A 27,402-nucleotide genomic window follows, 5' to 3' on the forward strand; every position below is an offset into this window, starting at 1 on the left:
GTATAATGTCAGTTAGAACTGTCACTTTTTGCCAAGAACCTAAGGTAAATGTAAAAAGAACAGGAGTACTTGTGGCACCTTAGATACTAACCAATTTATTTGAGCATAAGCTTTTGTGAGCTACAGCTCACTTCATTGGATCCACTGATGCATCCGATGAAGTGAGCTGAAGCTCGCGAAAGCTTATGCTCAAATAAATTGGTTAGTCTCTCGGGTGCCACAAGTACTCCTTTTCTTTTTGCGAATACAGACTAACCCGGCTGCTCCTCTGAACCCTGAGGTAAATGTGACTATACTGGCATGGGACTGGGGAGGGGAGGGGGAAGCACCTTTTCCCTAGTATAAGCTGTGTCTAGACAAGTAGAGTTTGCCATTCTAGCTATACCAGCAAACCTCTTCTAGCATAGCTCTGGCCTAAGTTATTTAGGCACACAACTCCCACTGACTTTCCAGGGGACTTGTACTCCATAGTCACGTTTGAAAATTCAACCAACCATCTTGGTATCCTGGGGAAATTTTTGTTGTAAGATTTCCATTATCCCTCCCTCTGTTGAAGCTAACGAGGTAAGGAGGACAGCGAGAGGAGCAGACTTCAACCAAAACTTGCTTTGGCAGTGAAGACTGTATGTCAGCTAGAGGAGAGATTCCATCAGCTGGACCTGAAAACCTCACTTCTGAGCCCCGGCTTCCACCCAGATCCTTGCCTGAATTTTCTGCATATCTACATAGGCCCCAGCTACCCTTCCATGCTCACCCACTCCCAGGTCCCCTTGCCTCTGCTAAGTATTTATATAAAGCGTAATACATCCCTACAGATGTAAAAATTATCATTTTTTTCCATTCAGAGGTGGGGGGGGGGAAAGGGGAACATAGGACTGGGGCAAGTCTATGTGGAAAGCCACGCCTGCCTCCAAAATCATACACAACCATAATTTCAGCCTCACAGTTAGTTTTATTACTAAGTAAAATTATCAGTAAGGAGATGATTGTTGCTAATGTTGGGTAGTGTCTTTTTAGAGACTTTTTAACATTTTCAGGAACTGGGTGTGTGCAATCTGGGTCACTGACTATTGGAAGCGAAAGGGAGTGGTAAAGTACATGAACTGAGATGGGTCTGGATGTAAATGTAGTTGTGAGTTTCAGTAGTTGGGGGTGAAAGGAAATGGATTTGAGCAACAATAATTCTCACATAGTGTCTACCAACATTCTTTGTGTGGTATGCACAGTGGGGCTGGGGGGGATTTTCATTTCTGTTTCTTTACTGGTCTCAGACATTGTAGTTCTACATTTCTGTTGGTAGTTTGTGTCTTGGTCTACCTGCAGACTATAAGCTCCTTTGGCCAGGTCATTTTACTTTTGCCTATAAAATATAATGTACTAAATCAATAATATGGAAAACAGCAGAATTTCTTCATGGAGCATAGTTTCTGCTATTTTACAACAGAAACAAGATGCAAAAGATGTTTATGCATTTAGTGAGCTGGTATAAAAACCAGGTAAAATGTTAATATGCCAAATTCAGGCCTGGGCTCCACTGAATGGGCTGAGCCTTTAACATGCAGGGATGGTGGAAAGCCCTGCTTTTGGCCATATAAGGCATACCTGGCTCCATCCAGGTGATATGACTCTTTTCAAATATAATGATGACCCATCTCCTCAGATTCACAGCAGTAGAAATTCTCCTCCACTCTATAATTCATTGAAGGCTCTATCATGTTACTGGGGTTCATTTGTTTTACCACAGGTTGTTGACTTATGTGAGAGACTTGATACTTGCAATAACATACGGTTGTAGTGATCGGAGTTGATTAATTGACCTCTCTCTTTTATGCCAAGACTTATTTGATCACAGTGCTCTACCCTTTACCATATGGGTAAGTTGACCATATTTTCAAAATCAAAACCCAAATGTTTTTTGTGGTAACCTTCTTAAGGTCAGGAAAAAACTGAATTTCTTGGCATTGACTCGCTTTTCATAGATTTATGCTGCCTGGGTCAGAAAATCACAGAAGAGCTGAGCACCACCACTTCCTTCCAATGACAATCGCAAGGAGGGAGCAGAAGGACCACCAGCACTTCCTCCTGGGGCCAGAGCAGGGGTTTTGCACTGACCAGTCTGAGTCAGTCTTAGACTTGTATTGCAATGTGGTCTAAAGACAAGCACTGACCCTGCCCAATGACTGTCACAAAGCACATGCTCACTTCTTGATCAGAATGAAACAGTGTGCAAAACGCTTTAAGAGTGGAACTGATCTTGGACAAACATTTTGTAGTTATTAAAAACCTGAACATTTTGATAGATGAAATGAAAAACTGGAACATTTCATGTGTCCCATAAGAAGTTCCAAGGACTTCATAAAAAACCTGGGATGCATGGTCTTTTTACATAATGGCAAGATCACATGAACAGGGCAGGGTCTAGTAACCACACAGAGCCACTCCAGATTTGAGTAGATTAGGGCCCATATTAGACCCTGAATGAATAATGTGATTGAATACTGTTTTGAATCTAGACAAGAGAAATATTTTACTTATTGTTCTTTGGAGGGGGAATGTAACAGGGTGGCTTGCTCTGTGTGCTGGAGAGCCTGGGGCTGATCCAGCCCTGACTACAGAATGGGCTTCACCTGAGTGAAATGAGGTGATTCCTGTATAAAAGGACCAAGCTTTAAGTGCTGAAAGGGTCCAACTGGGGAAAGAGATGGCAGGGAGCAAGATGGTTCCTGCAGAGCCCTGACTGAGGAAAGTTATTTAGGCAGAAAGCAGCTTGGGAGGGACCCTGAGTAACGGGAAGAAACTGGTTGAAGAAGAGCATCAGAGAGGGTGGAAAGTTTGATTCTGTTAAAAACAGTTTTGAAGCCTAGTTTGGACAATTATGACCCAGGAGGGGTGGAATAAAAGATTGTGACCCAGCCAGAGGGCCAAGTTACCTGACAGAGTAACTGTCACAGCACTCAGTGAAGGAGATGGTATGAGAGCTGCAACACGATGCCTGGCATGAGGAGCACATAATGGTGGGTGCCTCAATGGTGAGTGGATTCCATTACAGAAAATCCATTACAGTGATTTTGCTTAACAATAACTTCATATTGTTAAGACAAAAATAAGTATGGGTTTACATTTGAAGCCATTGCTAAAGGATTTGATATATAGGAAAGATCAAAAGTGGCAGGCAAATGGAAAGCAGGAACTCCTAAGTAGATAATGTACTATTTATCAATAGCAGATTTAGCAAATTATGAACTCTCATTGGTTTCTAAAGTCCTACTATATCTGCATTTTCATCTATACACTAAAAAATTCTGTATATCCAAACTTCCTGAAGTATTTGGAAAAAAGTCTTGCAGCCATGTAGATTTAATCTCCAAGGCTCGCTTTGTTCCTTACACTCTCTGGGACCATTTGTCTGAGTTAAGATACTTGTTTCCATAGCCATTGGCAGGATGGAAACTTAGACAGTAGGTGAAGTTTCACTCTGTATCACAAAGTATTTATAAAGCTTAAAAATCACTAAATTTTTATCAATCAATCTACATCGAGCACTCAAAATTTTAAATGACGCTACTGAAAATTGTGGTTCAGGAACCCCATGTCAGCTTCTGACTGATAGGACATTTTTATATTCCTTTCTAGACAAGCTGGCAGTTTTGGAGTGCAGCTGACATGTTCCCTCTTATAATCCTTACATTTACAGCACATTTTATATAGGCTTTCCTTTTGACATGTGAGAGCAGGCTACGATCTAACCCAACTCACTGGCACCCAAAATGAGTCCTCATTCAGCTTCTCTAGCAGAGTTTTCAACTGATTATAGGCACTCTGGAGGTCTTCTTTCAGCAGCACAGTGTCAATTAAATGGCCATACTGCTCTTCGATAAATGCTGCCGAATTAATAATGTCCTGCTGTTCTTCATCCTGCAGGCCAATATGTGAGAAGATATTAAACTTGCAATAGTCATTCTATCCTTCTCATGACTTGTTTAGCTTCCTTGTATCCTCCCCAAGCTTCTAACAACTTTGAAAGGAAATAAAACAAAAAAGCTATTGCCAATGTGAAAGGATAAAATGAATTCCTGCTATCAAGTTTGAGCAAGGTGCTAGTGCTAGGAGTGATATGGCCTCAGGGATGGAAAGGGTGAGTGAGGGATTTTGAAATGGTTACAAGAGTAAAATGAAAATGTGGCATTGCACTCAAAGTAACAAAAGTGCTGCCTAACCAAACTCAGGTGCCAACCAGACTCCCTTCAAAAGTAAAAGAATGACAGTGGAACAGATGTGCCCAAGTTCAACAACACTGAGCACTTCACTGGAAACTTTGGAGGATCCCACAGGCAGTGTGCATGTGAACTCACACACTTTATTACCAAAATAAATGAACAATAGTGTGTTGGTACTTCTCTAAAGAGATAATACAAACCAGCTTCGTTTCCTCTTCCTTGCAAGATTACACTTTTTGTAATGCAAGGACCACCAATAAGTAACAGCCTAATCAGCTTGGTCTTCACTCTCCAGTTACAAGGCAAAAGTGGCCTTCTGGGCACTTACGTAGGCTGCTCAGTGGCAGAACAACAAGGTTACTAACTAATCCTACTACACTAGTAGTTTCCACTGGCGTGAACCTGAATATTTTGTACTACTACAAACAGTAGATTCTTACTCCTCCTGCATTCCTGACATGGTTAGATTTTAGGGGTCAGAATCTCCCTCTGAAGTCCTAACTCTGTTCAAGTCATGGTGGGTGTTGTTAAACTGAAAACAAGCCTGTTTCTCAACTCCGCCCCCCCTCCCCCCGCCTCCAAGAGGATTTGCGTGGTAAGAGCCAAACACAAAGTAGTCTTCCTAAGAAGAAACCATACCTCTGGCCCAAAACAAACAAACAGGATTATCCAGCAGACTTACCCCTCACCCAGATACAAGTTGTCTTTGCAAATTGTGTGTTTTATGCCTCCCATACTATCCCAAACCTTCTCTAGAAAAAAGTGCAAGAAACATGAGAACATTGAATAATTTGCCTACTCTTCTTGGATTACCTGCCTGCCCTTTCTCCATACTGCAGAAACAAATCCTAAATGAATTCAAGAAACGTTCAACTTTCTCCTACAACTGCCTCCCTGGGTAGCTTATTTCATATCTCTAATAGTCAGTGAAACAACTATGTCAGCAACTGTGTTTATTGTTTTACTTGTGTTTGAAGAAAATCATGCAGCACGAAGACACTTGTAAAATTAAAAGGCAAAACACACTTCAGGAAAATTAAGTAAATTAATATAGGAGATGAAGGTGTGGCAGCTGAAATAATGGTAGTCTTATTCACCTTAGCACGGGGGCTCTGAAAACTGTGTAGCAGCTTATAAAATCTGAATCTCAAATCAGAGTTTTGTTGGATATCATTATCTTGCAGAACATCTCAGGCATGTCCTGTAGGAGGATGCTTTGCTGTCCATACTGACCCATCAGCAAGGAGACATAATGGAGGAAGGCAAAAAGAGTTCCCAGGTAATTGCCACATGAATGTAGCTACTTAGAACTCTCAACCTGACTTCCCATCATAAGACTAGAGCCAGTTATGTTATCTCACTCAACTGGAGGGACAGGTATTTCTCTTATGAATATTCCAAATATGGCTTCTTCAGTGTCTTAAGAACTGAGGTTAAAATACTTACAAGTGGGGCTGAGATTTCTTCTGAAGTTGGAGATGTTGGTGCATTTTTTTTCTTTTCTGGAACCAGAGCCTTCACAAATATAACATACGGTTTAAACTCTGGTGTTCTCAGGTGCTTTACTGCCTGTGAGTAGAAATATACATGAGCTTTTTATGTATGTTAAGGAAAACTTTTACATGATAAGTTAATGTATGAAACTTCAATTATCCCTGTTGCAACTGTTCTTAGTAATGTCAACTGTATAAATTTTTCATTTGAAACTCTGTGTAAAATACTGTAAGTCTGAGCATTATATCTGTAATTCTCCAAAAAGGAGACGAATATAATGTCAGTGTCATTGCACACAGATCTTGCTGTGCATTAAATTTACAGAAAGGGGAAGGTAATACAAGAGAAAAGGGTATAACTTGCCTATTAGGCCAAATTATCCTTACTTTCCTTTCATAAAAAGTGGACAAAACCCAAGAAATTGAACTCTACTTGCTTTGACAGGAGTATTTAAAGTTATTTCCTAATCCCAGACACATGACCTGGTCCAGCCACTGGGATAAGAGAGGAGTCAGTACCCAGTGACTTCAGTTACAGCTGGAATCACACTTTTTTTGTGTGGCCAGAAGGACTGAGAATGCAGAGCCTGTTTATGGTAGGAAAAGTTCCATGTGGGCTTACACAGGAAAGGAGGACGTGTGCGCATCTCTCATAATGCAAGGGCAAGCTCCTTAATAAGAAAACTAACTATGTAATACATTGTGGTTTTTAGGGCACACTTTGCTTTTTGTTCAGCAAGGCTCAGCACTGTGAACAGTCCAGTTCTGCTGAGCCAGCACTCAGACCAGCTGCTAGATTCACAAGACAGGCAAGCATCATTGCTTTCTGTAGAGCAATTAACCAGGGACTGTAAATAGCATTATTCACCCGAGGAGAAGTCAGATATTTACTTTGCTTAGGAACAATCCAGAAGAAACTCTTTCCCATTAAGAGGACAAAATATGAAGAAAAGATACAGCACAATTCTTCATTTACACCTTTCTATGACCTCCACAGTATATTCATCCCAGGATACTCTCTTACAGCTGTCATCAGTATTTGAGTTTGCTTTTCTATTAACTTTAATATTTTTTTATAAGCCATCATACAGGGACAAGTTGTAAAATTGAGGAGGCTGGTGTTTTGAGCATAAAGGTATATGGTCTTTAGAAAGGGCATGAACTAGATACATAGAATGACAAAAAATGTCTGTTCCAGCCATCTGCTATCTCAGACCCCCGATATCAGAATCCTTGTGGATTAATTAAAGCGGAGAAATGTGAGGGTAACCTGCTGGCATTTGATGCTGCAGCAGCTATACTATGTAACAGGAAATTGGTGCTTCCATGGCACTGGTGAGATGAGAAGGTTTTATTGTAATAATGCCCTAATACACAGCACGTCCATATGAAGATCCCAAAGCCCTTTACACACATTAATGAGGTAGTGTCTCAGTTTCTCCATGTTTGAAATAAGGGTAATAAAAATCTTTCTTACACCACCCACACGAGAAAGATGATTAAGAGCACCAATGATTTGCCTAAGGGTACACTGGAAGTTAGTGCACAGCCAGGAATAAAACCTAGATCTTTCAAATCCTATTCTTGTGCTTTTGCAACTAGACAGTTCTTCCTCTCCAAAAATCTTAAGTGAGGAATCCTCCAAGTTCTTCAAACAGGAACAGCAGCAATATCCTCTCAGATATGGATAAGGTGCAAGGTAGCATCTAATTAATGTGCAATGGATCTCAGAGAGGAATGGGTGCAAACTTCTCTTTTCTTAGTTTAAAAAAAAAAAAGTCTGGTACCTGATTATGTCCTTAGCAGGTATGTTGGGAAGGGAACGCCTCAAATTTAGAGCCTGTCTACATGGTGCCTTAGTCCACATTAGATGGGGTGTAAAATCTAATTCATGCCAGCATGTTGCCCACGAACTGGCCCATGTGGACACTGCTCACACACCCTAAAAGTTTTCTAGTGCACTTTAATGTAGGACTGTTTGAAACAGAAGCTTCACACAGGCCAAGCCAAGTCTAAGGTTTGAAAACAAAGCCATGTTGGAATAACCCAAGTGTTAAAAGCAAAGCTTTACAATTGTTCTTACCTGAGGGAAAATGTTTTGCCTCTGCTTAGCTAACCTAAAGGCAGCGCAAATGTGTGTGTGTGGGGGGGTATTTTTGTTTTGGTTTTTTTGTGACTACACACATGCCCCACCTTTACCTCCTCCCTCCCACCAGACAAAATTCTTGGTCTGGCACTCAGTATGAGAACACTAATCATAAACAGTGGTTTGCTTTAGTTTAAAAAGTTGAGAGATTGAACATGGTGTAAAACACAAGATACCATAAAGCCATATTGTGTTTTCCATACTCACCGTATGGCTTGTAAATTAATAATGCAATGCAGAAAGCTGAAATCTGCACAGAGGAAATAAATAGTTCTCTAGTAAAGATTTAAAAACAGAATGATACATTCATCTATAAAGCTTTGGAAAATGTTTTTTATTTGCTCCCTCTAGTAATTTTTTTTACAATGTTCATGTTTGTTTGAACACAGTATATTTGACTTTTTTTAGTGTTAACTTTGATTTGTAACATAACAAATCAAACAAGTTTCAAAGCAGATCAGATTATGCTGTTTTTTCTCTGTTCTATGTAACCCCAACAAGAAAAGACTCATCTTCTATTACTTCTCCCCATGGGAAACAACACTGTTTTCAATGTTTAAAGCTGGTTGAATACTGCAAAGCCATATCCCTGAACATTCATTCACATTCTGAACGGCTATTCAGTAACATTTTTCTTCACATGAATGTTTAGGGAATGCCAATTCTTCATAGAGAAACTCATAATTTGCCTACAAACAAGGGTACTTGCTATCATCCTTTAATCACTATTCTCATTGTTAGATTTTAATTCTGTTTTAAAAGTTTGTCATCCAATTAGGGAGCAGGAATAATATCGGATTCTGGTGGCCAGTCACAGACTGCAAATAGCACTTGATCCTGCTATCTGAAGTCAACAAATTTCAAAAGGAGTTGGATAAGGCCCTTGATAATGAAAAGTCAAAGTCAAAAATTTGCAAAACGGCTCAGAGGCTGAGTTTCTTCAGCTAAAGTGTTTGATGAATACCAAAAAAAAAAAAAAAGAAGAGATGGAAAAATCTAGATTGGGTCACAAATGATTCACAAACAGAGGAAGGGGCTAAATTAGTTATTTGCAACAATTTCCTTGATATTGTGCCACAAACATTTTAACGTACTGAGATGGCTGGCTACAGCAGCATGCTTATTTTATTTCTGACTGCTGCTGCCAGGCCCCCGGAATCAGAAGACTTTATAAAAGCAGCTGTACTTACTTCGGGTACCACATCCACCAAACAAACTTTATTTTTGGCCATAACAGATTGGATTGCCTCAAGGCTTGTTCCATACAGATTCTCTTTGTATTCTCCATGTTCAACAAATCTAAAAAGTTAAGGTATTTATACTCCATGAATATATGCCACAAAGAAAAGGAAATTAAAGAACTTTGACCGCTATTGTCCCCAAAACCGGTTACATTTGTTAATTCCAGGGAGTCATGAAAAACAGTTGTCTTCAAGGAATGCTGGAAAAATTCGTTCAGTGCGGGTGCTGAGAGCCATTGAACCAAACTGTAAACCCTGTATATGATGGAAACTACTTCACGCCGGGGGTGCCGCAGCACCCCTAGTTCCAGCACCTATTGGTGTCTCCCTTTACAAAACTAGTGTCTGGGGTTCAGAAAATTGAGACAATGCAATCAGAAGTCTCCTTCCATTTGAGGCTCTCAATATGCTTTAGGATTTTGAAGGAATTAATTTGTACATCCCCTCTCAATGGGGGGGGGAGGGATAGCTCAGTGGTTTGAGCATTAGCCTGCTAAACCCAGGGTTGTGAGCTCAATACTTGAGGGGGCCATTTAGGGATCTGGGGCAAAAATTGGGGATTGGTCCTGCTTTGAGCAGGGGGTTGGACTAGATGACCTCCTGAGGTCCCTTCCAACCCTGATATTCTATTATTCTCTTCATGGAGAAAGCTGAGGCAAAGGGAAGTTCCGTGACTTGCACGGGCCACAAGAGTCTTAACTGAACCCAGCTTCCCTGACTTAATTACAAGTCAACCCCTTTCTCTCACAGAAAAATCACAGAAACAAATACAAAAGTACCACTGAATAAGCATGGGCCCTGTGGAGTATACTGAGCAAATGGAATGTCCTAAAAGAAAAGTCTCTCTTGGAACATGTATCCTTATTTGGATGTTCTCAAAGGAATGTGGCAATGTTATAAATATTGCAGAAAACATCCAAGCAGTTTAGGACCAAAATCTGACCTACCTTGAAACTATTAGTTTATGAGGGGGAAAGCAAACTGAGCTCTATGCATTGGTTTGGTTTCTATCTGTTACCATTACAATTTCAACAAAAACTCCACTCTTTTAGGGCATCTACAAGACTCTGGACGTGTTGTTCCTTGACTTTAGCAAAGCTTTTGACACGGTCTCCCACAGTATTCTTGCCAGCAAGTTAAAGAAGTATGGACTATAAGGTGGATAGAAAGTTGGCTAGATTGTCGGGCTCAACGGGTAGTGATCAATGGCTCCATGTCTAGTTGGCAGCCGGTATCAAGTGGAGTGCCCCAAGGGTTGGTCCCGGGGCCGGTTTTGTTCAATATATTCATAAATGATCTGGAGGATGGTGTGGATTGCACCCTCAGCAAGTTTGCAGATGACACTAAACTGGGACGAGTGGTAGATACGCTGGAGGGTAGGGATAGGATACAGAGGGAACTAGACAAATTGGAGGATTGGGCCAAAAGAAATCTGATGAGGTTCAACAAGGACAAGTGCAGAGTCCTGCACTTAGGACGGAAGAATCCACTGCACTGCATGGCTCGGCAGCAGTTCTGCAGAAAAGGACCTAGGGGTGACAGTGGACAAGAAGCTGCATATGAGTCAACAGTGTGTCCTTGTTGCCAAGAAGGCCAATGGCATTTTGGGATGTATATGTAGGGGCATTGCCAGCAGATCGAGGGACGTGATCGTTCCCTTCTATTCGACGCTGGTGAGGCTTCATCTGGAGTACTGTGTCCAGTTTTGGGCCCTACACTACAAGAAGGATGTGGAAAAATTGGAAAGAGTCCAGTGGAGGGCAACAAAAATGATAAGGGGACTGGAACACATGACTTATGAGGAGAGGCTGAGGGAACTGGGATTGTTTAGTCTGCGGAAGAGAAGAATGAGGGGGGATTTGATAGCTGCTTTCAACTAACTGAAGCGGGGGTTCCAAAGAGGATGGCTCTAGACCGTTCTCAGTGGTAGCTGATGACAGAACAAGGAGTAATGGTCTCAAGTTGCAGTGGGGGAGGTTTAGGTTGGATATTAGGAAAAACTTTTTCACTAGGAGGGTGGTGAAACACTGGAATGCGTTACCTAGGGAGGTGGTGGAATCTCCTTCCTTAGATATTTTTAAGGTCAGGCTTGACAAAGCCCTGGCTGGGATGATTTAGTTGGGGATTGGCCCTGCTTTGAGCAGGGGGTTGGACTAGATGACCTCCTGAGGTTCCTTCCAACCCTGATATTCTATGGTTCTATGTTTTTGTGATCCTTCTGGGGGCTTAACAGTTTTCCCAGGGCATCAGTGATAATCAGTGAGGCTGACAAATAAGGAACTTAAAGAAAACTGCCATGGTATTTTCAGCTGAATTCTAAAAATAGAGAAAGGGGGAACCTCATGTTTTCCACAGAGAACAGTACAAAGCTAGCCAGGAAAGAAATTTTACTTTTCAGGCTTCTAGGGGTATTTAAATTCTATAGGAAAACCTTGCACTAGCAGGAAATGAACTGGATAATCCAACAGGTCATTTACATTCCCAAATTCAGAATAAAAGTAAATAGAACTTGCCAGCATACATGTATCAGAAAATAGCAGTGAAGGTAGTTAATGGGACTGCCACTAATTAGGTAGCAGGGTTGGATTCCGCCTCCTGCGCCTCTTTCCAACCCTTTACTGTTCCTGACTTGCCTTTCAGTCAGGCTTTGAGTGAGTTTATACTCAAACTGAAAACAAGAGTTTACTGGAAAAATTGCCCCATCCCATTATTACACTGAACTAGGTATGTATATACTATACATCTTGACAAGCAATATGTTGAAAATGTAGCCACACTATTTCTGTATGTTAAAACAAACCTACTTGTTATGCTGTACATCTATCTCAAATGATTGCTTAGAGACAAAATTGTATTCCACTCCCTCTTTTTCATGACTTTTCTTTGACCTTGTTGTATCTGGAAGAGTGGAAACAGTACAGTGAACATCAAACATGGGGTAGCAGTTAGCAGAAGTTGGATGCTGACTTTCCTTTGTTTAGTCTTAGGTTTTCATACTTCCAAAACTAAATGGACACACACCATCAAGTGAAAAACAGAACTGAAAACAAAAATCCCTTTACCTGTATAAAAACAAAACCTTACAGTAGATTAAAATTGAAATAATTAATTTACTTTATCTTTTATATTATGATAGCACCCAAGAGGCCACCAATCGAGGTCAGGGTCCTGCTGTGCTGGACACTGTACAAATATATAGGCTGACATGGCCCTTCCCTCAAAAGATTTGAAGTCTGGGGCCCTGATCCCGGTGGAACCCTGCATCCTTGTAGAATCAGTGGAATTGCTTATCTGGAGCAGCTGGTGGAATTATAGCTCAATTTAAGACAAGATGGAACAAGTAAGTGAAACAGGCAAACAAGAGTAGGGAAGGAGGAAAAGCATGTAACATGCTGTGAAACATTGCACATCTGCACACAGCTTGGTGAGTCTTAAAGTAAATACTTTATTTAGCTTTTTAATTCATCTCTGCTTGGGCAATGAAAACAGACTCAATTTCAGATATGGTCTGGGTCAATCACAAGACATGGGCTTGATGCAGGAATTATAGGGAAAAGTCCTTTGAGGTTCTGTGTTGTGCATGGGGTCAGACTACTATACTGGTCCCTTCCAGCCTTAAACTATGAAATTTTTGTTTTGTCCGTTTTGCATTTATGTTGTCATGCCCTTGGCACAAAGGTGCTGTGTTTTGGGTTGCAAAATATGCAAAGGTTGTTTATTTGGCTTTAGTATTTTTTGAAAATGTTTCCATTGGAATTTTAGAGGGACACAAATGTATCTATTTTTAAATCTGTAAAACCCCATTTTTCTAAAAACAGTTGAAGGCCAAATTCAACCTCTGTTCTTTACACAGAAGTTTTTTACACTTTTTTTTTCCTTGCACATGGCACCACCATAAAAGTTCCTAGGGAAAATGGTATCGCTTCTAATAAACAAGCTACAAATATCTCTTGTATCACTACAGCCTTTAAGAAAAGTAAACTCTCAAAAGATGCCCAAAACCCCAATCACAATTTTAGAACATGTAATTCATCACAAAACAACCTGGAAACAATATAAAGGCCTTATCCTGCTCCAGTCTAAGTTAATGACAGAATTCCCATGACTTTCTGTGGGAGCAGAAGAAGGTCCTAAAAGAATAAAAGGAAATCAGATGTGACCCACTGGAGATAATCATTAGGAAATAAAAATCAGCTTGTTTTTTTTCAGCATTTTTTCCACCCAGAACTTCAAAAAAAACCACAACAGGCTTGTTTGAGTAATTTCTGGGTTTTCTCCCCAAGCTAACTAAATTAGTGATAGCGGCAAAGAGTCCTATGGCACCTTATAGACTAACAGACGTATTGGAGCATGAGCTTTCGTGGGTGAATACCCACTTCGTCAGATGCATGTAGTGGAAAGTTCCAGAGGCAGGTATAAATATGCAAGCAAGAATCAGGCTAGGAATAACGAGGTTAGCTCAATCAGGGAGGATGAGGCCCTCTTCTAGCAGTTGAGGTGTGAACACCAAGGGAGGAGAAACTGCTTTTGTAGTTGGCTAGCATTCACAGTCTTTGTTTAATCCTGAGCTGATGGTATCAAATTTGCAAATGAATAAATTAGTGATTTAACTCTGACTTTGAATTCTTGCTTTTATATTTTTTAAGTAGTTCTTCCCTGTACCTTTTTTGAGTGCCATAATGTCTCTCAGTGCAGTGAATATTTTAAATGTGGTCTGACATGTATGGTGTTAATCTCATCATTAGTCCTTGAGACATGCATTCTATTTCTATACATACTGTGACAAAGCTCTGTCCTTATCTCCATGGGTCCCGCATTTCCCAGCAGATTTCGCTAGCCTCAGAGGCTCACTGTGACCCTCCACATAACCCTTCTCTCTAGGGAGAGAAGGGTCACAGTCTACTGAGCCATTTTCATCATAAGCCAGCAAGGAAGGTGAGGAGAAGCTATCCTCCCTTGTATAGTCTCTGTTGTCTCCCAATCTCAGTGATTAATCAGGGAGGGGGCAAAACAGGTTGGGTGGGTGGGTGGGGGGGAAGAGCCCAGGCCCGCCCTCTACTCCAGGCTCCAGCCCAGGGACCTTAATAGTATCAGCTATGGTAGCTGACCTTTTAGAAACAGGACACGTACCATTCCCTGGGCTACTTCCCCATAGCAGCCTCCACTTCCTCAGGTTCCACTTCACCCTTACCTCAGAGTCTCCTTCCTTGTGCCTGATATGGTGTGTACTACTCAGCCTCTCCAACAGTGCAACTTCCTCCCACAGCTCCTGACATCCACACCCACCTGACCAACTGGAAGGCTTTTAACTAGTTTCAGCCAGTCCCTGATTGGCTTCACGTGTCCCAATCAACCTAGCATTCTCCCTGCCTTCTGGAAAGTTCTTAATCGGCCCCAGGTGTCCTAACTGACCTGGAGCAGCTGCCATTTAACTTATCTTGGTACCAGGGATTTGTTTAGCCTGGAGCTAATATATCTATCTCCCACTACTTTTCTATAGCCTTCTGGCCTTGCCCCGTCACAATACACTACATGTCTTATGTATTGTTCACATTTTAAAATATTAGTAGTTCGCTATCACAAGCTTCTTTCAGTATTCTTGCTTTTGAATCCAGTAACTTTAAAATTGCATCATGTAGTTCTCTATTCCTGCACAACTGTTGAAATCAAATTTCATTTTTTCCTTAATCCAGTTACAGTAGGGAAGTAAGTTATTTTCCACGGTGACATGACATTGTAAAACTGTTACCTTTAGTATATTCTGTTTAATTATTTCAAGATTTTATATTGCAATAAAATACCAATGTAACACACAGAAAAACAAACCTGTTTGCTATCAGAATTTGAGCTCTTGCCTGTTGTACAATTAATCTCAACATTAACATTGCCGTTGCTGTTTTTTTGCTTTTATTTGTCTGTTTGGTTTAAATCAATGGTACTCAGACCTCAGTGGTTCAGGAGTCAAATTAGCAGTCAACATTACCCAGAAGAACCACAGTAGTGTGAACTCATTGTTTCATTTTTCTATAGTACCAGTCACATTTAAAGAGTATATGCTGTGATAATATATCAACTTGTATTAAGTTATTAACTTAATTGATTAATAACATAGTAAAAGCATCCTGATTGGTTAATAATTCAGTGTTTTAATATCATATGCTACAAAGAGCCACAGGAGACACCATTAAACAGGCATTTGCAGCTCGAAAGCCGCAGTTAGGGTATCACTGTTTTGTTTATTGATTCTCATGATTAGCTTAAATCTCCTGATCCTTGGGATCTAACCTGTGGCTTTTTAATGCATCTGGTTGGCAACGCTTGAATATTTGTGCTTTGAAGTCTAGTGCACTCAAATACCTGTCCACTAGTGTAAAATTAGGATAAAGTATAGGAATGACAAATTTGGGGCAAATATTTATGGGAATGAATCCTGCTCTGCTGAGAGACACTGCCGATGGACAAGCACAGCAGAGGTGAATTAAGAAGAAAGTCCTAGAGCACTAGATAGGTAGACTCAGAACGTTAACTGTTAAGCCTAAAAATTATTGGTTTTCTGTGTGTTCTCAACTCTCACCAGGACCAACACCATATTAAATGTTCAATCATGGATTCACATTCAATATATTAAGCAAAAGTCACTATATGTAGATAGGTTTCAGAGTAACAGCCGTGTTAGTCTGTATTCGCAAAAAGAAAAGGAGTGCTTGTGGCACCTTAGAGACTAACCAATTTATTTGAGCATAAGCTTTCGTGAGCTACAGCTCACTTCATCGGATGCATACTGTGGAAAATACAGAAGATGTTTTTATACACACAGACCATGGAAAAAATGGGTGTTTATCACTACAAAAGGTTTTCTCTCCCCCCACCCCACTCTCCTGCTGGTAATAGCTTATCTAAAGTGATCACTCTACTTACAATGTGTATGATAATCAAGGTAGGCCATTTCCAGCATGTAGATACTTTCATTTCACCTCAGTTATTTTGTTCTGTTACCTCCTCCTGTTGAATTGTTCTCTCTGCTTTCTCATTACAGCATTGTTCATTCCTCACTGATGCTAAATTATCTACCTGCTCTCCTCCTGTAACACTTTTTGATTTTTTTCATGCCATATATACACCATCTATATAAGTATAGCTCTTCTTTCCTTAGCTTTGAAGTTGTCATTTCTTTTAATTTCCTTAAAAGAAATGACTATTAGTCATCCCTTTACTTTAACGGTACACTCCGGTGACCATTTGCACAGCTTGATACAAGCTGACCATGAAAGCGTAAACCCATCACTTTCCAATGTTACAAGTACATCAAATTCAGATTTAAAAAACTAATACAAATTATGTCTGTATGTGATGCACATCTTTAACAAAGGGCTACTGGAAGAGAAACATGTCAAAGCCAGCAATCTAAATCAGATGTGTGTAAATCCAAATAAAATTTACACACATGGGTTGGGGGCGAAACAGCCTCTATCCAAACATTAGAAGTTCCCTTGATATAAGTTTAAAACTTCTGAAAGACAAATTGATCAGTGTAACTCTAAATCAGTTTTTGGGGCACTCAGATGACAAGATACACAGTGATATTATTGCAAAGTTCTTAAAAAATTGCTAATTTCAATCTGTATACCATCAGCCACCATCTCCATATAACTGATAGACCATAAATTCATGCATCAGCAGAGCAAAACCACACTTTGAAATACGTTTTTAAATTCCAGCCTTGCATATCACTGTGGCTCTGTGTGTATGAAGAGAATTAACATGTTAATCCAGGCTTCAAAATATCAGTCTTCCATTTTAAGGAGTCTGCCTGCTTTATTGTTCTCTATTTCTTAAGATTAATATTTTTCTCTCTCTAATTAAATTGATGAATTAAAACTCTGTACCTAATCCAGCACCATCATCTTTAAATAGGAACAAAGAAGCATACATTTATCTTCTTTGCTGAATCAGAAGAAATGTTTCATTTTCATTCTAATTTTTGAGATTTACAGTCTAATTTCTTCCCCCCTGTAGTCAGTCATTTTTTTAATGGATATTGAGAAAAGCAATCTGTTCATTTGGGAAATAAAAAAAAAATATCAAAGGAGCTGACAAGATTCCAGATTCTGTATATACTCCCAGAGAGAGATGTGATATGCTGAGTCAATAAGAGACACATACAAACTCTCAAAAGGAGGGGGAAGAACTTGAGCTAATTCTGAAAAATGCATGTAAATAGTGTGGGAACAGGAACAGACTGGATAGTAGTGTAATCAATCACTATATTACTGCATGCAGTATACAGTAAAAGGTGGGGACAAACAGATTCCTGTAAATGTTACTTACGTGGTACTGCAACACCATACTCCTGTGGATTCTCTGACACAACTTTCTGCTTGAGCTCATTTAGTCTGGCTCCTAAAGAACCTAAGCAATAAGGAAATGAAAACTGATTTGTTTAGGTTCTGAAAGAAATATTCCTTCATTCTGTTTGCAATATTTTCAATCTCACAAATAGGATGCATGATGTAGGAGAGGGTTTAAAGAAATCTGTGCACGAAACAGCAAGAACTCATGTCCCACCCCCATTCTACCTTAAAGAGCATCACTAGCAGCAGCTTGAATCCTAAATGGCAGGAGACCAGATATTTATCCAGTCACTGTAGCAGAAACTCTATGTTCACAGCATTTAGTTTTTCTGGATACCCCCCAGACTCTAAGCTGCCCTGGCAAAATACCTAGACTCAGAGTTGCTAGGCTTACTGAACTGCAGAAAATCTTACTGAACCTCCTTTTCTCTGACATCCAGTTTTTTATAAATTATTCTAACAGCTAAACATGCCTAGGTCCTCGTCAAAACTTTTTGGCAGGAAATCAGGGTAAACTACAGGACCTTGCCAAGACTCAGAGTGCTACTTTGGAGCTTCTGGAAGGGAATTTTTTCAGCTTTTCATTTTAAAAGGTCTTTTTAAAAAAATGTTGATGGAAAAATTTCTGACCAGTTTTGCGACATACCAATCAAAACCACCAGTCTCTGCTTTTCTCCCGGCTGCTGCTGATATTTAGTGACTTCTTCATATGTTAGGAACTCAGATATGTCCGCTTGCTTTGCTTGATTCTGGTTGTTGTGTTTCTCCTTTCGACTTAACCTAAAGCTCCTCCGCAAACCAGCTAAAGAGCAAAATATAACAAACATTAAATGAAGTATCTTCCTAGCCAATTGTCCAAGCTGCTTGTCTTTCAATAAGAACTCGTATGGTGAAAACTGGCTTGTGTTAAGCATCACATGCACCAGTTTGTTTATAATGATGGGGAAGGGTGGGAATAGTAGAATTCTTAACTCCATAAAAGAGATACAATGAACCCCCTACTGTAGCATAAATACATCTATTCCATGGGAAGTTCATGACAACTAACTGCATTTGTTTATCAGGTGGAAAACAGGGGAAAGAGGTATTTGAGTCTCCACAACAAAGGAGCTGCCTTGGGATGAATTCTTCTTGAATCCTTGGTGCCAAGCTCAGGCTTTGTCAGTGGCCTGTTGTATCCTTGCATGCAGTTTTCGAGTTAACAACTCACATGAAACAAATTCAGATGAAAAGCAACTTGATTTAAAGAGAAGCACATTATTATACACACCAATATTACAGGAAAAAGTACTGGGAATTAGGTTCCTCACCTATATATTGTCCATTGAAATATCCCTCACAGTCACAGTCTTCTGTTAATAAAGATGATGAGAGAAGGGGAAGGAAGATGTTACAATACCTATGTTATGTGGTTTGGGGGAAAAGACTTTGCATCCTGTATTATCAATATAAACAAGTACTAATGATAACTAGTTTAGCCCATGGCTAATGCCTTATATTAAATTGCCATTTAATGTCTCAGAATACATCTCTCAGTAAAAATTTTTTATTGATCATCGCATCTGCTTAGAGTTGCTGTTAGCGAACATTTAAGCAATATAAATACTATATGCCCATAAAATCAAAGCAACTCAGAGGAAGGGCTGGCATTCATTCGCTAACTTCCCTGGTACATAAGATTGCAAGTGGATCTAATAATCCAGAACACTTCTTGTTAGACTCAAGCACCATTCAGTACAATAGTGAGAACCATAGACGAAGCATCGCTCTGAACTCAAACTGAGAGTCAACAAATTTAATTTTAATGTTGTTTCTGTGCTAATCTCTTGTTAAAAAGATAGATAAAAAGCATATTATAAGACTAACACTGGCTTTTTATCAGATCTCTGGGTCATTCATATACAATAAAATATACAAACCAAGAGCATGCACAGTAAAAATGTAATCACTAGACTCTGCAGAATGTAATAGCTATACACAGTAATATACTAAAAAAAGTGGTCATACTTGCTCACTTACTGAAAGAAAACAGCTTGGCTTTTTATACTTTAAGGGCACTCCTGCAAAACGTTACACACATTAAAGGCAACATGCTAACTTTACTTAAGTGAGTGTTTTACATGATCAAGTCCTTAAATAGCAGAAGATGCCAGTCCAAAGAAAGGGCTCTTTTTTTCTGTCCCAGATATCTGCATGTCAGTCCAGTAAAATTAATGGGGTCTTTTCTTTCAATGCAGGTGCAGAACAGTGAATTGTATGCCTACTGTAACAGAATATATTTGTAGTAACTTTAAGTATAAGATTCGCTATTAAAGGACCTTTTCCCCCTCATCGTTGTAACTAGCTGTTTGCTTCTCTTCCTCCCTCCTAGACCCTCTCCCCCAAAAGCTAAGTCACTGGCCATCTGATGACAGAAGGCAGTTTGTACTATGAGCGAAGTCAGTGGAATTAAATTTCAACACCTGAGACATCCTTTTCTAAAGGAGCACATTCAATGTGAGAGAATATCAGCAGGAACAGCCGTTAATTAAGAAAACACCTGCTGTTTAAAAAGACAAGAGAGTAATACAATGGCTATTATAAACAACATGATCTTAATTCAGTTGATTAGAACGAAAGTAACATAGTAAAACGCAGTGCAAATTAATAGCCAAGACAATGAAACCAGATTGACACTGGTGTCCCAGAAGGTGTCAAGGCAACCTTTTTTTTCTTTTGTAGAACTCCAAACCCACCAAGTTCTGCATCAGTTTATAATTCCTGTTCGCCATGTGGACCTGAGCAGGCTGCAGAAGGTGTAAATTAACACAGGATTTGGCCCATAGCAGCTAACAAGAAGCACTTGTCCTAGATTTGGAGTAAATTGGAAACTGAGTATTTTTGTAGATACCTTGAGGTTAATTCTAATTCAGAAAAATGGCTGTAGGAGCAAATTGTCTTTAGCATTCCCCTTTGCTTTGGGAGTTCCTGTCTGTTTTTAGGAAAAGGCATTGCTTGTTCATACCAAGATAGGCAGAGCACCTACCTTTCTCAGAAGACTGATCATCTGCAGTTAGCGTAAAAGATAGAAGTGAGACAGTTAAAAGATGGGCAGACAAATGAGTGAGAATCACAATGGAATGAAGGGAAGAATCTTCTTGCTTGTGAGACTAGTCAGTAAATTATACTAAAAGAACCTATGAAGTGATGTTTCCCCTTAATATCTCCACACCAGCTCAGGAACCTTTGCAAAAGTGTAGTATTAAATCCAGCAGCTCTGATTAATTGGCTTCCTTGAGAGTGTCTTATTAAAAGCAGTAGGAGGCAATTGGCATTACATGCATCCTAACAAAGGCTAATTGAAACCATTTTATTTGGAAACACTTTGATTTATGAACTTATCTGACAGCTGTCTTGTGTGTACACTCTTTCCTCTCTGTGGCTAATGTATATGTATATAGTACTGAAAGGTAAACAGATGGTGGGTGTGAGAGACCAGAAGCTCACTTGTTGCACTGGGGATGCACATTCATTTGTTTCCAAAAACAGAGCAGTTTGATACCTAGCTTTATTTACTTGATTTCTGAAAACTTACACTTTGGTTTCCAGCTGTCTTGGCTAGTGCACAGCAGCATCTTTATTTTCTAAATCGAGGTGGCAATACTGGGGCAAATTCTAGCCTCACCCATCTACATGGCACTCTTACTCCAACAAGAGCTGAATGTAAGCATTCAAGGGCAGCATTTAACCAGTTACACTTAGTGGTAACACATAACTGCCACCCAGCCTTTCATCCTACATTCTATGATCCCAGGAGGAGTATCATTTTCTTCTTCTCTTTTGAGATCCTTTTACCAACCCCCCCTCCATCATTAGCAGCAGCAGCTGCTGCTGCTAATAAACATCCAATAGCTGTTTCCTTCCACATGCTAAAGCTTTCTTATGGCATAGACTCTAAGGAATGGGATAGTGATGTTAAATTCTCCTTTCAACCTGAAGCACAGATGTCCAGAGGTGGGAAGTGTTCCCAACTCTTGTCTGTTTTGTTTTTTATCATGAATCTTTGATTATTTTGTGAGGGCCTTTAAAACCCCAGTTTTTGAAATCATAAGATTAAGTGATAATCTCAGCTTCCCCCTTAACCCCTCTTTTCTTATTTTTAAGTACATTTCTGGCCCTTGAGCTTGCAAAGAAAAGCTTGAAAATGTGACCCCCATTCCACCCCGCCCACAGACACCCCTAAAGCTCAAAGCCCAGTTGGTAAATAACAAGTCTAAACTTTTTTATGTTTAACATCTCATGATTTTAAAATTTCATTATTTTTAATTCAATCTTATGACTTTGGGGGCTCATTCATTGGTTTTCTTTTTTGTTTTGTTTTTGAATGCCTGGGACTGGCAATACTGGGCAAAACGCAAACCCAAATCCTTCCATGTGACAGCTAATCATCATTAACATTATCTATGACATCAGAGTAACAAATATTTAAGCACATGATTAAAATCATGTCAACCTACTGGAAAGTTGATATATCAACAGTGAATTCATTGAAGAAATAAAGATCTGTTGAAACTTACATAATGGCTTCTTTACAGTTTTGGAGTTTTGCAGAGTGCCTATAGTTCTTCTATAATTCAAACGCCTAAATATTAAATAGTTATACATGAGTGACTTATAAAGAATTTTAATATAGGCAATTTATACATATGATGGTATGGCAGATGAAAAATTAAAGCTTTTTCTTGCAACACTTTGCAAAAGGCAAACTTATCTGATTCTGGCTTAGATGCATTTTTTAAACATTATATTTAATGACTTCAAATTGTCATTGCTGGGTAACAGGTGGAAAAGAAATGCCAAAAGGTGAATATACCAGGGAAAGACTATCACAGAAATACAGATGCAAGTATGAAAAGTGTGGTCGTTTTCAAAATACATTTGTTTCTATTCCCACTGTTTTTTTCCATCTCTGTACCAAAGGTAAAACAAAACTAAGTTCTAATTTCATTCTCACTTATGAAAGATGAGCCAAATTCTACCATCAGATTCTCCCACCTACTGAATGCAATGGGTAGTCAAAGGTGTGAGATCAGTATCTAGTCCAAAATACATAATTTGAAGATGTGATATTCAGAAATTATCCAGGGCCTGCCAGATGATCTCAGAGCTTTCATGCTTATTCCATAAAAATCTAACAAACCAACTGAGCTAGCTGGAAAAGCATCTTGTATGGAGATGAAGTGAGATGAAGTGAGTAGAGTGCCCACATGATTAAACCAGCTTCTAAACTTTCAGTTTTATACTTAAAATTTAGCTACCTGCTTGAAAACTACTTTTAACAAAAGCGATTAACTTCACTTTTCTTCAGAAAACTGCACCTTGCACTGATCACTGGAGAACCTTCCTTAAAGACAGTTATTTATACTACATACTCCATACACAACTCCATAATGGGAGCTAAAACAAAATGCCCAGGGATTTACATTATATATATTCATGATGGGGGGGGAGGGGAAGCTTAATCCCTTACACAAGTCCAGAGCAGCCCCAGATCTGAGAAAGAGGAATGCCAGAATATTTATTTTTATCCCCAGGAAGAGGAATAATAATTTTCCTGAGATCAATATTTGCAGAATTACCAATATTCTAGAACGGTTTCAGAGTAACAGCCGTGTTAGTCTGTATTCACAAAAAGAAAAGGAGTACTTGTGGCACCTTAGAGACTAACCAATTTATTTGAGCATAAGCTTCCGATGAAGTGAGCTGTAGCTCACGAAAGCTTATGCTCAAATAAACTGGTTAGTCTCTAAGGTGCCACAAGTACTCCTTTTCTTTTTGCAATATTCTAGAAGGCTCTCTTGACATATTAGAGGAATACCAGCCACCCTTAACTGATGTCTATGAACAATACAGCCAGGTTAGGACAGCTACTGACAAAAATAGGCTGGCTGTGAGTGAGCTGCTTTGAAAAATGGCTCTGTGGCCATGGTTTTATGTTCACGCCCCCAGGGAGTGTTCACAAATGAGATTACAGCCTGAAGAACAGCCAAAACATTTTAATTAAAAAGATGAACTTTGGTAAAGAGCTGAACCCAGCTCTTTGGAAACTGTGGCAGCCTGAGTTACATCTACATACAAACTACACTACCCCAGAAATTCACTTTAATGGTGACCATGGTATTAACCTTCCCCTTGTACATACTCCAATGCAAACACTGGAACTACCAATGGGTGTCAGTGTAGGTAGCCTCTTTCCCCTCTTCCCCTGTAGCCTCACAGCAGCGGTACAGGATTCATTCCTTGTTCTCTCAAGCACTAGGCTGTGCCCTCCCAATTTGCTTGATGTGTTCCACAGTCACAAAGATGGGTCAGACCCATGACTGCCCTGCCTATTATGCTTTGCACAGTAGCACATTAGAGAGTGGTGAGTGCTACAGTAAGGTGCCTATTTCGCACGGTTCTCGCCAGCCTCTGGGTCAACCTGACTAGACGTAGAAAGATGCAGTGAGATTAAGGATTCAGATATGTTTGGGGGGTGGAGGTTATTACTGATTAATTTTTAATTAAAATGCCAGTGCTTTATGGAGTTCAGATGCTTGGCAACTAGCAGCAGTATACACTTCGAAATAACAGCACCAATTTGTTTTGCTGCGAGTGTGTTTGAAAATTTTCAACCTACATCAATTACCTCCTTGCATTTAAGGAGCTCAGAGCCGGCCTGACACACACTTAATATTTTAGTCTAAGATAATATCTGATGCTTTTCTCTTATTGTTTTAAGAGATCAGCATGTGTAAAAACTCAACACTAGTACAAAATATGTAACACAGATGTTGAAATCATTGCTAGATCCTTCCACTTGCTTCACTTCAAAATCTCATGCTGTTCAAAGACATCTCCATTTGCTGCAAAAACAACAAGGAGTCCGGTGGCACCTTAAAGACTAAACAGATTTATTTGGGCATAAGCTTTTGTGGGTAAAAAACCCATTTCTTCAGATGCATGGAGTGAAAATTACAGATACAGGCATAAATATATACACTGGCATATATACACTCTTCATGTGCCAGTGCATATATTTATGCCTGTATCTGTTTACCCACAGAAACTTAGGCCCAAATAAATCTATTAGTCTTTAAGGTGCCACTGGACTCCTCGTTGTTACTGTGGATACAGACTAACATGGCTATCCCTCTGATACCTGGCATTTGCTGCAATGTTCATTAATAGCATTTACAGGCAACAGACCCTTTTAGACTCTCTCATTTTTGCATAATGCAGCCTTGTTTGTCATGGAAACTTCATAATAGCTCTGAACATTAAAACAAGAGGAAGCCTTAATTACTACACTCTGCTGCTGCAGTAATTCACTCCCACAGAAGTGGTAACTTGGGCAGGCAGTTCTGGTTTCGCTTTCCAGTAGAAGAACTCTCTCCTGAGGAGAAAACGGGGAACCCCATCCTCCTCCAGAAAAAACTGAAGCGCTTGGAGTAGTTTCTTTTTGTTCTTGTCTCACCAGCTGTGGTGATTATTCACAGTAGTTTCTCTTCATCCGGACCTTAGCAGTTGTTCAGGGTGGCCTCTTTCAGGTCCTCTCCACCTGAATTGGTATCACATGGCGGTATTTTCCCCCATCTTTGGCTCCAAGCAGCATTAGTATTGCTGTGCCCCAAATCCCAGTGGCAGTAGAAGCTCTTTAGGGGGAGATGTCTGTAATGAATCCCTAATGGTGATGGTAAGTCTTTGAGGCAGCTTCAGGACTTATCTCCAAGTGACAAAAGTCGCTTTTCTATATGGCTTCCCTGCTCAGCTCAAACCCAATCAGAAGTTGCCTGGAAAAAAACGTGGTCTTCTAAGTAGAGGCAAGAGATGCCACTTGAATGGGTAACAATGAGTATCTGGGTATAAAGGGGAAAAGACCCTTTTCTGTTCTTGTTGGTCTCCTCTCTACCTGTAACAGAACATCTTCTTTCAGAAGGATGATTTTAACATTATGTAGAAATCACACACACTCTTACTCTGCTCCTAAGAGGTCACAATTTAATGAGAGCTTGTGGTGCTCAGGAGCAAGCAGGATCAGGTCCTTACTTTAGATCGCTTCTCAGAACTAATATAAGGATGGCCATAGTGGGTCAGGACAATTGTCCCTCTAGCCCAGTATGCAGCCTTCTGACAGTGGGCAGTGCCAGATGCCAGACTAAAAAAAACTTGCTATAGAGTTTGGATAGAAAACAGTTTATCTTGCTCTCTACCTTCCAGCTGTCCCAACACTATCCGTGATCAGCAGTTCCCATGTTATTCCTTGTTTTTCCTTATTCTTGAAAAAATAGTTGTTCAGGGTCTTCTCTCCAATATCCTGGACAATTCCAGACAGTGTTTTGCTGTCGCCATATGTTATGCCTCTTGGCAGCTTTTTCATTTATCATTGTGCCAAAAATATTTTTCATGTGCTTAAATGTATATGCTGTGGGCTGAACCTCTCACTTCCATATCTGTATTACATAGTGCAGATTTGCATTATGAACTACAATCTACTTGCTGCAGCTCAGTCATTTATACATGGCTTACCCAATTTATATAATTTTTATTTAGGAAATTGTGGCAACCTTTCTTCTAGATTTCATCTCAAGTCTGTTTTGGAAACGGCCAAAATGCTAAGTGGTAAAATCAACCTAAACTATACAGTCTTCTTGCATAATAAAAGGGAAGGGCACCTTGTTTCTCCACTCTGGCAGCTGCACTGTGTAACGTTGTCCATTCATATAGCCCCTTCCACACAAGCATTTCACCTTAACAAAATTAATTTAGCCTCAAAATCCTCACTGTGGAGAAGATATAGGAAGTATTATCTCCATTTTGTAGAGGAGAAAAGTGAAGCACAGGGAGAAAATTACTTTGTAATCACAAAATATCTTCCTGTGTAAAGTATTTCCAATAATGAAACAAATTTAACAATGAGAATACGTGTTATGCAATGTATAAGGCACCTGTGGAGCTCATTGCCACATGGTATCCATAAGGTCAAGAATTTACAAAAGTTCAAGGGAGAGACATTTACACTAGGTTAAAAAAAAAAAAAAAAAAAAAAAAAAAAAAAAAAAAAAAAAAAGGAGAAACTGTGTCAGCCTTCATGCTTCAGGACATAAACTAACAATTTATTGCCAGAGCTAGGAAGGCTATTTGCATCATTTGTCCATTTTGGGGATTTTGGCACCTTTCTCTGGCGCTTTTGGTATTGGCCACTGCCAGAGACAGGATGCCAGAGCAGATAGCCTCCTAGCCTGATCCAGCATTTCCTATACTTACTTCTTATTTTATGACAGGAATGTCCCCAAACAAAGTGCTGAAGCACTAAAAGCACCACAAAAATAATATAACATTATGGTTATGATTAATGAAGGTATCATCCTATAACTTTCACTGACAAACCTTTCTTGGAACTGTTTTGAAGGGATCAATCCTGCCCTGAGGTTGGTATCACCAACCCGCTTTGCTTGCCACCATGTTGGATCATCCTGGCTCACAACTTCTAAGATGTGTCTTCTCTTAAATGGCAATCCTGCCTCCTGACAGGGAATGGCTTTGTCCTCTTTTGGATTATAGCAGAAGAGTGCCCTCATAAATACCTTCAAGAAAAAAATAACATACTCTTTGCCGTTTGTCCCATGTAGAATTTTAAAGCACTTTTAAAATGGCATTTCCACTTCCCTAAATATTATACAGATTATAGGTGGTTTCATACTGAAGTGGAGGAGTATCAAGCTACACTTACATACAAGTTTAATTTGCTCACTACTGTAGAAAATGTGACTTTAATAGTACCTAGAAAAAAGAAGTAGTGTGGTAGCACACCAAGGCCCAAAGAAGGACCGGGGCCTCACTGCACTGGGCACTGCCAAATATCTACTCAGACAGTCCTAACTGAAACCATCTTTGTCTAAATAAGGACAAAATATAACACTGGCTAGAGGGAAA

The 27,402-nt window shown here is 39.7% G+C and overlaps 1 protein-coding gene across 2 annotated transcripts in view; it reads right to left on the reverse strand.

Annotated features, from left to right (window-relative positions):
- Nucleotides 1–242: 242 nt before the first annotated feature.
- Nucleotides 243–27,402, reverse strand: part of MPP3 (MAGUK p55 scaffold protein 3) — a 52,829-nt gene continuing 25,669 nt past the window's right edge. Inside the window, exons 10-19 of one of the 2 annotated variants that reach the window (XM_074940599.1) lie at nt 26,857–27,053; nt 22,005–22,069; nt 20,474–20,494; nt 18,759–18,800; nt 18,095–18,250; nt 17,426–17,506; nt 11,902–11,995; nt 9,047–9,155; nt 5,664–5,786; nt 243–3,915 (exon numbers count right to left, since the gene is read on the reverse strand). In XM_074940599.1, the coding sequence (XP_074796700.1) occupies nt 3,736–3,915; nt 5,664–5,786; nt 9,047–9,155; nt 11,902–11,995; nt 17,426–17,506; nt 18,095–18,250; nt 18,759–18,800; nt 20,474–20,494; nt 22,005–22,069; nt 26,857–27,053 (1,068 nt within the window). In that variant the 3' untranslated portion in view covers nt 243–3,735. The remainder of the gene's footprint in view (nt 3,916–5,663; nt 5,787–9,046; nt 9,156–11,901; nt 11,996–17,425; nt 17,507–18,094; nt 18,251–18,758; nt 18,801–20,473; nt 20,495–22,004; nt 22,070–26,856; nt 27,054–27,402) is intronic. The other variant, XR_012636383.1, reaches the window with a different exon arrangement.

This window comes from Natator depressus, chromosome 27 (genome assembly GCF_965152275.1).
Source record: "Natator depressus isolate rNatDep1 chromosome 27, rNatDep2.hap1, whole genome shotgun sequence".
Lineage (NCBI taxonomy): Eukaryota > Metazoa > Chordata > Testudines > Cheloniidae > Natator > Natator depressus.